The 12,447-nt window shown below is 44.5% G+C and overlaps 1 protein-coding gene across 6 annotated transcripts in view; it reads left to right on the top strand.

Moving 5' to 3' along the window:
• The first annotated feature begins 2,135 nt into the window (after positions 1-2,135).
• LOC142563094 (uncharacterized) overlaps positions 2,136-12,447 on the top strand; it is a 33,562-nt gene continuing 23,250 nt past the window's right edge. For 2 of the 6 annotated variants that reach the window (XM_075673618.1, XM_075673613.1), the window contains exons 1-7: positions 2,136-2,303; positions 6,273-6,299; positions 6,560-6,577; positions 7,879-7,902; positions 9,050-9,067; positions 9,206-9,235; positions 11,673-11,690. In XM_075673618.1, coding sequence (XP_075529733.1) covers positions 2,207-2,303; positions 6,273-6,299; positions 6,560-6,577; positions 7,879-7,902; positions 9,050-9,067; positions 9,206-9,235; positions 11,673-11,690 — 232 coding nt within the window. In that variant the 5' untranslated portion in view covers positions 2,136-2,206. The remainder of the gene's footprint in view (positions 2,304-6,272; positions 6,300-6,559; positions 6,578-7,878; positions 7,903-9,049; positions 9,068-9,205; positions 9,236-11,672; positions 11,691-12,447) is intronic. The other 4 variants (XM_075673614.1, XM_075673615.1, XM_075673616.1 and 1 more) reach the window with 4 other exon arrangements.

Here is a 12,447-nt window from a genome sequence, read left to right as displayed (position 1 = left end):
GTCACGCCATCATCGTCATACACTCTTCGTCAAACCGTTATCGTCATACCATCGTTGTCATGCTGCCGTTTCAGCATTGTCACTAATTCAGAAACGCCCTTCTGTTGTCATGCCGTTGTCGTCATAATTCCTTCTTCGTTTGATCGACGTTATTCCTTTTCCTTCATTCTAGCGTAACCGTACTGTCGTCATTCAATTGTGATTGTGTCGCAGTTCTCATGACAGCGTCTTTATTTCGTTTTACCCGTACTAACCTCCCTAATACTATAAGAGAAGGGTTTCCGGATGACATAATTTGGTCCTTCCTCAAGCTCAAACTAATTGTCGGAAATATAATTTTGTTTTCCGGCATATCATTGCGAAATTGGATCCAGTCCGATATCAAATCAAGCGGACTTGAATCTTTCAAAAGCTATGCTAAGGCGTATTATCTTATCGCATTACCGATGTGGTAGCATTTTTATTGAGCAATGTAAGCAATAATGTATTTGTACTATACCGTTCCCAATTTACTGTGTTGAATTATTATTTTTGGTCCCTGTGGATACCTTACAGCAGCGCTTGCTCTACATACTAACACCACATACTTTTGTATTGAAACGACGTGTTCATTTTCCCATACGAAGAGTTTTCCGCATTGCTTGTTCCATGTTCTACCACCTCTTAGTTTTGTACTCAAAGCTCTGTTATTCTGTTCTTTTTTCCCCTCTTTGCTCATGCTCATGAACACAACCTTCGTATTATGTAGCCTGCAACTTTTGCCACAGCAGTACTAACCTCCGCCTGTTTCATAATAGGAAGTCCACTCGACAGCTTGTACTTCGGGAAGTCCAATTGTGCATTTATACTTCACTTGTGTTCGATGTGTTGTAGTGATGAAATTAATCCAACTTCGATTGGGTCTCAATTGTCGTCAGAAAGTCGCTATCATGCATCCGTTGTCATACCATCCTCGTCGTGCCGTCGTAGAGCCCGTTATGATCGTACATTTGTCAAGTCGTCAGTGTCTTACCATCGCCATAACGGTATGTTCACCGTTCTATCGCCGTCAGTTCAGCTTCTTCTTCCAACTGTCTTCATATATTCTTTGTCACATTCTTTTCAGTACGCTATCGGCATTATACAATTTTTGTGATGCAGTGGTCGTCACACCACCTTCTTCCCGCACTCATCAACATACCACTATCCTGATACCGTTGTCATGTGATCCGCGTCATTGCGTCGTCATCATACCATCGTCATCATGCATTCGCTGGCATGCCGTCATCGCGATGCCATCGAAGTTGTTCCATCTTCATCATTCTAACATCGTCATCACGCTCTCGTGATCTCATCATCGTCATGCCACCACTGCTATTGTTTTGCCATCGTGATTACTTCAGAAAAATATCCCATCTTCCCCATCGCGTCGTCATCATACTGCTGTCGTCGTTCCATTGGCGCCATTCCTTCTCCGTCATTGTAGCGTAATCATTCTGTCGCCCTTCAACCATGATCGTGCCTGCCGTTGTCGTGGCATGCCTGTCATTGAGTCGTCGTCAGACAGTCGTCGTCACAAATCCATTGTCATGTCATCGGAGGTAATGTGTGTCGCTACAGTACTTGACGACTAACACTATAAGCCTCGACAGTCATCGTGAGGTGAATTCTGCCGTAATGCTCTGGTTAACTTTAGAAAACGAGCTTCACGCGAACGCATTGGTAAAGAGGTGCGATAGGACAAAAAAGTTATTTGGCCGGCGCATAACTGCCGAGCTCATTTTGCGCTATTCTTTTTGTTCAGTTGACACATTTTTGTCTGCGCCACTCTTGAACTAATCCCCTTCCGTGTGCGCTCGCCACAGCTTGAGGTAATCATTATCACAATGTGCAAGAATGCTCAGCACTGGCTTTACCTGGGAAACACAATTACAAAAATTAACCTTTCTTATTAAATGACTCCGGCAACATAATTATTGACGTTGCTTCCCGGCTCTCGCTCCATGCATCTGATTGCTGGTTATCATTGAAAGGTAGTTTGCGTTTAATGCAATCTGTGTACTCACCTTTTTTGTCGAACGTAATTTTCGTTTATCTTATCACCATCAGGATCGCACCTAACGCCATCGATCGTCACCTGCCGCGAGGCCGCGTTCTTCTTGCGCGCGCCACGAGAAGCTGAAAGAAGAACGCTGTGCTCGAACCTCAACTGCAACGCGGCGTTAACATGGCGGCTCCTTCGCAACCTGCCGGCACAAGCGGCTCCGTTCCGGTTGAACAGGGCAAGCCGCCGACGCCAGAAGAGAAGCAAGCTAAGCACAATGGTAAGCAGTCGATTATATAAAAAAACAGATATGCAGCTTTTAGCGTCCAGAGAATGGACAGTGGGCTCTGAGGGATCCGTAGTGGAGGACGAGAACGAATTAGTGTTTACCATCTGGGGTTGTCTAATGTTGCGCGCCGTGTATTAGACGGCGGTGTATTATTAGACGAGTATTATTCAATTTTCTCCGAATAACAACGCGGCCGCTGCAGCAAGCAGTCGAATCCGCATCCTCTAGCTTGATTGCCGTCGTAGCTACTGCGTCGCCGCGACGAACAGCGTTTTGATTCTCTACAATCAGTGTGGGTAGGGAGGCACTTCTCCTTAAAAGATTAAATTAAGTCGTGATCCGCAAGATTTGGGCATGCAAGTCGAGCTAGTTCAGTGGCTATAATGTTTCGATGCTGAGCTCGAGCTGACGTGTTCGATCCCAGCCGCGACGGCCGCGTTCTGATTGGCACGAATCGTAAGAACGCTCGTGAGTTTACGTTTATGCTCAACCACTGTGCTTATGCTGGTCTTAAAGAACCCCAGGCGCTCAAAACTATTCCGGGGTAACCTGCTATAAAGCCTGCGTCGTAATGAAATTTTTTCTTCTGATACCCCAGAATTGAAACGTTGGGGTCAATTTAGCAAACAGAAATCTGCCACACACAGGAGTGTTGCTTGAAGCTATAAGGTGACAATAATTACGGGAACTTACGGGCTGGAACAATTTGTTAGTAGAAAGCCAAGGGATAATGAAACCTCGTTGTCGTCATTGCGTGTTTGCTTGATATGAAACCAAGGAGCTATGAAAGCAAGCAATGGCAGAAAACATGATTCTCGTTGTAGATACCATTTCGAAAAACAGCCTACATGGGCAGTGGTTCTACCACTTAACCTTTACGGGGGGCCAGAAATTCCCAGATGGAAGCGGTCCACTGGTCATATCGACAGCCCTGTACACTTCCATTTGAAGCATTGTTCAACCTGCCGCGGTAGGTGACTGATGAACGCTGTGGCGTTCAGCTGCAGAGTACCGGGTCGCGATTTCGACTCCCGCAGGCAGCCGCCATAGAACTACAGAATAGTAGTGCATGTCCTCGCGTACCGTAGTAGAGGAGCAGGTTAAGGAAACCACGTTTCTTCGGGTTAATGCAAAACCCTCCATTCCCCTCATTCGTTGTATGGCGTTTCCTATAGCCTATCGATAGCTCTGGGACGTAACTTTTCTAGCGACATGTCCTACTCGGAAAACACTCGGAAAATACGGCAAAGTTCTTCTATTAAGAAGTTTTACTTAGCTTATCTAATATCAGTTGAGCTGGTGCCGATATGCGGCAGTGCCTAAACAATCATCTTTGTGTTTGAAAAGCCTCTAGAAATAGTTTGCGCATATTTTTTTTAAATTTTATTAATTAAGCAGAAACCATCGTGTACTGCCCCCACATTTTATTGTATTTCCTTGCAGCTGAAGGCACAGCGAAAAGTCGTAAGTTGCCTTGCCATTTTTCTGCAGTTGTCTTATTTCTATAATTTGGTAACGTTCGAAAGGACGTTCTCGTTGGGCTTCAATTTATTTGCAAAGAAAAACCTATTTGCTTTCTCCTTTGCAAAATAGTACAGGAGCGATCTTTATCAGTACATTTGCATTTTGACAGCGCTAAAGAAAGAATCACGCTCAGGAATAGGAATGCACTAAAACCTGCGATAAAATTGGTTCATCCTTCTCAAGGGTGGAATTGGAGCAAATAGTACTGAGAGTTGTAAATGAAGGAGAACTAATGCTCACGCAGTTGCACTTGAAGTAGTTTGGCGGGAATGGCATCATGCCAACAAGCACGTGTTTATCGGGCAAGAGTGAGAGTAAGCTGCCCAGGTATACCTGACTAAGCCACATACAAACGTTTTGACTAGCGCAAAGGTTACCACTAGTTCTTAATACATCACTTGTATGATGCAGGAACGTGCATTATTCGGAACTTATGTGGGATGTGAAAGTTTGAAAGGACTCGATGAGTGGAGGGAATGGGGCCCTAAAATTTTATTAAGCGAAACCAAGCCTTATACTATATGGAAGGCAGAGAACCGACATGGAAATACCAGAAAGATTCTGCCTACTGTAATGCGAAAAAAAGATATGTGCCAAGTTATTTGCCGCTTGGATATGTGGAGACATTGTGAGCGCTTAAGGAACTAAATTAACATTTGGACGAACAACGCCAACAGGACAAGAAAGGAAAGACTCGGCATTGGATTTGTCTGACAGAAAAGCAGGCTAGAAAAGTCGCAAGGCGTCCTTCCTGTTTTGTCATCGCTCCTCTGTTTGCCGAAGGAGTTGCGTTTTTTTTCCATTAATCTATATAAATTTCTCGACCACCAGTGCTTACTAATTATACGTGTAGGCTCCTGTGTTTTTGCCATGCCTCTCTAGTCGTACACGAACAATAGAGAGGGCGGAGGGGGGACCTTGAAATGAAATGGGCGGGTTAATCACAGTCCTACCAGATTTCGCGCTTCATAATTTTTTCGTGCTTTATGCGCCGCACGTTTCCAGGGAGTAGTGGCATGTATGCATATACGTCGGAGGCCACAATAAGTAATACGTAACTTAACGAATTGTTCCCATGTATGATCGTGTGTGCGAAAAAAGAAAGACATATTAAAGGCAGATAGGTTAACGAGAGTTTGACTACTCTGCATTGGAATTGCACTTTGGTACAAGCACAAGATAAGAAGCAGACGAGTGCGCGTTCATGTGTATTGTTGAAGAAATTAAGTGGCCAGTTTGCCATCCACCTACGGTAACGCGAAGTTTTATGCAGGTATTAAGTCCCTCAGGTTGGACGAATTTTCCTTCAACTGCGGAGCTTTGCTTCTGGAAAAGAAACCGTATGGACTTCCTTCGTAGCTTTGCGCTATTTTAGGTGAACGACAATCTGTCTGTTTTGTCACTCTTCATCCACCTTACTAGCTTTTGCACAAATGAGTTCTAAGGAGTTGTGCGCATCGGCATGTTCTCTAGAAGATGGCTTTACTTGATGCGGTCGTGCTGTTCCAGCGAATAAGCTCAGAGCTGAAGAAATGGCGGCCAACCATTGTGTTCTTTTTCTACCCAACTTCTCCCACGAAATGCCAGTAAAACATAGGAAACGTGGCATTATTCAATAGATACTAAAAGTAATTTTTGTGCAATACAAGCTCTATTGCTTTCTTCGTCTGTCCTATGATTCCCTTTTTGGGGCCTGCTGGGCGGTGTTCGTGTATTAACCCTCTGAAAACCAAAGAAAAGGCAAAAAGAATTGGAGGGCTGGTTAACACTAAGGTTGTGCGTACGTGAGCTTGAACTGAATTGAATTATGGGGTTTTACGTGCCAAAACCACTTTCTCATAATGAGGCACACCATAGTTTACCTAAGTACACGGGTGTTTTCGCATTTCGCCCCCAACGAAATGCGGCCGCCATGGCCGAGATTCGATCCTACGACCTCGTGCTTAGCCGCCCAACACCATAGCCCCTGAGCAACCACAGCGGGTCGTACGTACGTTTTCTAATCATGCAGAAACGCCTAAGGTTACGGACAAAAGAACTGCTGCTTATCTAAATTACTTGAACATGGTATCACGTGAGCAGGTTGTGGGTTCGGCTCCCACTGGCGACGAGTTCATCTTTGTTTCCACGATCTTACGCTGTATATTGACGATGTCTAGATTATTTATATAAAAAGAAATGTTAACATCGCCTATCTTTTTCTTTGTTTCGTTGTTTGTTCTTTTTAGTTCCATTGTCTGTTGCATTCGCGTCATTGTTATGAACACATCCAAAATTAAGTTGCCGTAAATCTGACGAGCCTTCGAACCGAATTCAAGGCTTCAACATTTGGAGCTATAGTTTGAACAGCTGATTCTGTACGGTATGTTGGTCAGACCACTTAAGGAGTCGGAAATGTCACAACCAACCTTGCATTTAGTAGAATTCTTGTTCTAGTTCCAGCTCACCATCCAAAGAAGCAAGGTGAGAGCTCCAATATTTGTCTATTGTTTGTTGTGGTTCATGTATGTAGGTGCAATAAACAATACACGTTTCCTTGCAAAGTTTATTTGTCAAAAACTGGTCGCCACTTCGCTCGCAGTGTGCTGGAACAAAAATACCAAGCATAGCCTGAAGGTGACATTGTGGGATCGCGGTTCTTGCGGGACTTGTGGGGAGCATAAAACAAGTTAGAATTTTTTCACTCAAGCCGGAGTGGCGCTAATCACACTTTTTTGTTTCAGGACAGAAAGCCAAGATTCGTAAGTTTTACCATACATATATCTATACATACCTTATATGTATATCTATACATACCTTATATATATATATATATATATATATATATATATATATATATATATATATATATATATATATATATATATATATATTGTGATGGTTACGGCTGCCACATTCCGTCAAATAATTTGTGTACCTAAAGTTTCCTTCTTGCCCTTGATAAATACATTAGATCTCTATTCTTCGCCAATCTTCCAGCTTACCCTTTCCTACTCCTGTTCTGCACGATTATTGCACAAAACTGCACACTAAGAGTGTTTCTTTCACTTTTGATGGTGAAACCAAACTGAAGAATGGCAAGTCCTTCAAAGGAAGGCGCATTTTCCCTCTACGTATTTGTGCGAAAGCATCAAATGCCGCATTGATCGAAAACGTCGGCGCCTGTGGCAGCGAAACGACGGCGAAATTCCCATTGGCCGCTACGGCATGTCACCAGCGCGCCTCGACGGAACACAGTGGGCGAAAGAGTACACCAGCCGCATCGCTTGCGCGCCAGGTGTTGCGTGAGGGCCGCACCGCCACGCCACGTCGCCGCCCCCCTCCCCTCTCTCAGCATCCTGTTTTATCCGCGCGTTCCTTGTCCGCCCAAGTTCTTGCCTGTGTTCTCATTTTGCCTCCGTAATTGCTATAACGAAATTATTGGACAAAAAAAAAAGAACCGAACGATTCCGAAAGGAACCTTCGACCCCACGCCCAGAAGCCGAGTGTTTTACCCACTGGGCTAAACCGGCGCCTCCGAGATGGCAGGCCTGTGAACTCGGCTGTGTGACTTCGTGCTACATGGAGCGAAATCTGTACTACCAAGCCCGGCGCGGCGGAAGCGGTGACGTCAATATCACTGCGGGTTACTCGGGAGCGTCCCAATTAGATTATATGCCAGTAGGGCAAGGTAGCATGACGTCGCGTATCCATGTGCACCGGCCATGTGCTGTCTAAGAGGCGTTGGCCAGGCACCGAAACACGTTCGCTTGCCCGCTATAGTAGTTCATAAATCGAAGGACCGCTCAGCGGCGTTCGACTGGTCATTGATGCTTTCGCCTTCACAACTCCTCAAAAACGCTAACGTGTTCTCACATTTTTGTTGCTTTAATGAGGTGTAAATAATGGAAGCAAAAGTCTTCTCCTTACGAGGCGGACACCGCCTCTTTAGTCGAAGGATTTCATTAACTTGCTCAAGGCGACGGATGGCGAATGATAACACTAAAGTGAACACCAACTTCTTACCGCTGATCCAGCTCAACTATGTTCTTGATCCTCACAGCTGAAGGAATCAAGAGTCCCAAGGGTAAGCACCGATGGCTGCATGTGATCAATGCACTCGGAACGATTTCGTCGAATGCTTTGGCGAGCGAGCGGAGTGTATGTTTCTAAAGCCAACGTGGGATGTCGCTTACCGCGTTTGTTCGCACCACGTCGATGCATCGGTGCTATGCAACGTTAAATATTTCGGAGAACATACTTACTGGCTGAATGTATACACAACTGCAGCATACGTCACCGCAAATATCGGAGCAGGTCCATATTCTTTTTTCACACGCACCATAGGAACTAGTTCAGAGAGCGGTTGCAGCTGGAATCTTTTTTTTTTTGATCAATCACGTTAGACCGCAGTTGATCGTCGTTGTTCAGGCAGCCAACAGTCTCATTGCTCTTGAGCGTATGCGTCACGTGATCAAATCCATCTCTATACTGAAGGGACACCGATGTAACAGTGATGACGAATTCGGCAAATCGCACCTGTGCGACTTGCTGATTTCGCTACAAGTGAGTTTAGATTGATTCAATGTTGAGCTGAAGGACACACACGAGAGACGAAGGACACAACTAGTGTTGCAGATGGGTTCAGCGTTTGTTTTATTAACCATGCCTGTGCCCTTCTTTGGTGCAGGCTGCTGTTGAACAATGCACCGTTACCAGCTGGCCCAACACTACGTTAGGATTAAGATTTAATTGAAGATTGGTTAATTCTTAATTCATAATTCCCTAATTTAGCTATGATAGGTTGATCACTAGATCAGAAAAAGAAAGCTTCAAATGCATGCCGTAACCAACCGCGTCTGTGCGTGAAGATGACGTCATATATTTTAAATTAGTTCGTCATATTTGCGCCATTGTGGTGCAAAAAAATAGAGTTGTTGCCGAGGGGCCATCTTTGGCACCATAACGAATTTCGTTTGAATGCGGGAAAAAGAGCTTCCCAGATAAACGTGCTCTAGAAACATTCGATTGACGTGTTGGTCGTAAACATTCACTTCCGATTACATAAGAAGACAGTTATACCGCTAACAACACACAGTAAGTGTCAGCTGCAAGAAAGCTCAGCTTTATTTCTTTTTCGTTTGGTACGTCTTAGCAGGGCCACCTTGCACGTTCCCGTTCACTTGAAGGAAGGTATCGCAAATAAATGCGTTCTTGTCTGCATGTACTTGCAGGTGGTAAAGACAAGAAGGGTAAATATTTTCCACTTTTTTGCATTGTTGAAAAAGTTACTTCGAAATTTATTCGGCTCAATGTTAGGTGTGGCGCGTTTGCGGTAATTTTCGCACACCAACAAAGCTTTTGACCGCGCGGTAATTTCCTTTTTTAAGGTTTGCTTGCAATGAATGCCCCCAAGCCTGGTAAGTCAGCATTGCGTACTTGGACAAATTCGTTCCGCTGAAGTAGTTGCCCTGTAGCGCATTTGATGTAATTCATAATTTACGTCTTCTCAATGATGAAAGTCGATATGCGTCTGCCTTTATAGGGGCAATGGAGAAAACACGTAAGGGTGTGATAATACTGGAAAGAATTTATTGTTAGATACCCGAGAAAATTTCGAGCGACAGCCTCAGCTAATCTAGTTGAAGTGTTAACGGAACTGCTAATAAAATGGGAGCCTGGAAATTATTGCGGGCCGTTTAACGACCTATAGTAGCTGAAGCAAGGATTAAATTTGTTTGTACCGCTAAAATTGGGGGGTTGGGGTGTATGAGATGAGCCTTTGGTAGGCGTAAGATGATGCAATCCTAAAGTGAAAATTTTTTTTCATTGCAAGGCAAAATAGGTTAATTTATGGACACAATGTCCCGAACACGGAAGCTTCGTGAAGTTCGTATGAATCTGTTTGTTGCACAGCGCTAAAAACACATGGACATGAGGTGAACAAACGACTGGAGGAGCGCTGAATTTCACCAGAATTTATTGCACAGCAAAGTGGATCAGAAAAACAAGAGTAACAAAATGCATGCTATTACATACATCCGAGGTGTGCCGGGGGCGTTGTAACACCGATTTCTTCAGGAGATTCTTCTTGCTCTTGAGCAGAGCCACAGACGGTTGACAAACGCATGTGTTGCTGTTTCCTTATTTTCCTGGATTAGGAACGCTTCGGCTATCCCTTCAGTTGATCACCGTGCTCAAAGACAACCGAGGCGTCTCACGAAATCGGGTCGCGCCGATATTCGTTGCAGTGGACAGAAAGTTGGGAACAGGAGCGAGCTTTGGGAACAGGAGCTTTGAGCGAGCTGCGGTGCCTCGCGAAGGAAATTTTGATCGAGCGGCACGTTTGCCCGATGAAAGGGACGTCATAGGTCAGCCCACATCTGCAAGAAGCGAATGTCATTCGGTGATAGTGGCGCGCAAAGTGCGCTTCGGTTGCATCAAGAGTGAAGTAAGTTGCATTGAAAATAACCGCCGTGCTAAACCCCCTAAAGATACAATCTGCGAGCACATACGCATGCGTATGTGCTCGCGCATGCGTTTTCGTGCTGTTATGAGCCCAAAAAAGCGCTGAACGACTGGACGAAGGGAGGGACGCATACCACGGCGAACAACTGAGTGTCGTTACTCTTTCAGTTAGCATATGCATACTCTGACACTATCTCGAAGCACACAAAAAGAAACAATGGAAAGTCAGCATGCGCAGGAGCAGTAAATTGTAATCGATAAGACAGGAAGGCTATCTCCTTCGGAATGAGTGAAATGGCGGTGAAGCGTACACGTGCGTCGTCGCTATTATGTACGTTTCAGGGATAAGACGTGCGTGCTCGCCGTGGTAGTTTGACAAAAGGGTCACATCTTTAAAAGACGGCTTGCAACTGCATTCATTGCAATGCAGTGACAATTGACTTTCCGTAGCTTGCTTTTGAACCTTGCTCTAGTGTTCGCACATGCGGCCATTGTCGCACCACCCCGTTTGACCGATATAGAAACGCTTGCATGCAAGAGGAATCTTATAAACTATAGCCTCACAATAGTCGACAACAAACCTCTGGATGCGCTGCTTTTTAGAACCTTCATTCTTGGTAACCCAATTCACTCGTTGACACAAGCTACCTAACTTATTTCGGGCAGTGAACAATAACCTAACGTCTGCCCTGCTGACAACCTTTTTGAGATCATGCGCAACCTAGTGCACATATGGGAGAACCACAACCATTTGGAGTGTGTAAGTCAGAAATTGAGCGGCTGCCGATTGCATGCATTTAAGGCCTACTAAAAGCAAGCAATCGGCAGCTTTTAAGGCCTGCTAGCATTGCACTGTAATTGTGCTTTAAGGCACAATGCATAAACCAGCGGTTCCTTGAAAACGTCACTGGAACGCCAACGCATGTAGTTGAACAATTTGAAAATTAATATCTCGGAACTGGTGCGGTCCAGAGAATTCGCTCCAAGCGGATACGCCTTGCGAACTTGCCTACTGTAATTCGTAGATTGAAATATGTGGCATAAATAAAAAATTACATAGTTATTAGCGTAACTACGTTAATTCTTCAATTGAACATTTTTGATTTTTCGTAGAAGCAATAGGCGTCTCATCGAGTAATTCAGATCAAGGGTTAGAATTGTGCTATCTGCGAAAGCAATCATTAAAAAATTTGGTGCAGTTAAAAAACGCCCTGTATAGTGTGACATCGCGTAAGGCTTCGCAGGATATATAACTTCGCCAGCTAAATCATTGTTTGGAGTGCAGTGTAAACATGTCGTTATTGACGGTATCACTATCCAAACCCACTCTGCCTGATCATTGCTCCTTATTTTGTCCTTTTATTTGAAACTCACTCGACGGCCCTGCAGGAAAGCCAGACAGAAATGGTAAGCCGCCTCTATAGTTGTTGGAGGATTTTCTGCGGTATACCCTGTGCCAAATACTGTAAAATTCCACCCGGCATCGCTAGTTGTACAATTTCTTTGCCTCAGGAAGTGTTCGTAAGATATCGCAAGCACAAGCGAACGTTTCAGACTTCCTTTAATCGTTAAGCTCTGTTTAAGGAAATTAGTCCTTAACGCCTACTTAGAGTGCACAGACCAGCGCGAAACATCAACATTCAGATTCCTTTTTAAATTGTGTAAACACCTGATGATATGGGTAATGATGATGGTGGCAACGAATACATTCATAGAGTTGCATGACACTCAGGATGCCCTCTCTAAAAAAGCGTCCTGAAGATATCGAGGTGGTCACTTGCAGGAGTGTTCTCACGAAATTTTTTAAAGCACAAACAATCTTTTAGACTTTCCGCTATATCTATAACGCCATCGTAGAGTGGGACACATCTCGCGATTACTTGTCTCCACAACATTAATGATACTTCATATTAGAGCCGTCACTGAATGAGACCTTTAGGAGAATTTGGCCAAACGGTAACCGCAAAGTCCTTGCTTCAAATTATTGGTCCTGTGAGCTCTAGTGCTGTGCTCAGCTAAGGGCGGACCACACTATACTTGAAATGGACTGCCATCGATAAGCGAGAATAGTTATGCAAACGGATACGTAACTTTCTGTAAATCTGTACCACGGTGACAAAATCTCGTCCTTCGCCCAGAAGCAAGGCTTTTTCCCATTGAGCAT

This window comes from Dermacentor variabilis, chromosome 11 (assembly GCF_050947875.1).
Source record: "Dermacentor variabilis isolate Ectoservices chromosome 11, ASM5094787v1, whole genome shotgun sequence".
Taxonomy (NCBI): domain Eukaryota; kingdom Metazoa; phylum Arthropoda; class Arachnida; order Ixodida; family Ixodidae; genus Dermacentor; species Dermacentor variabilis.
This window is presented reverse-complemented; position numbering and strand designations above follow the sequence as displayed.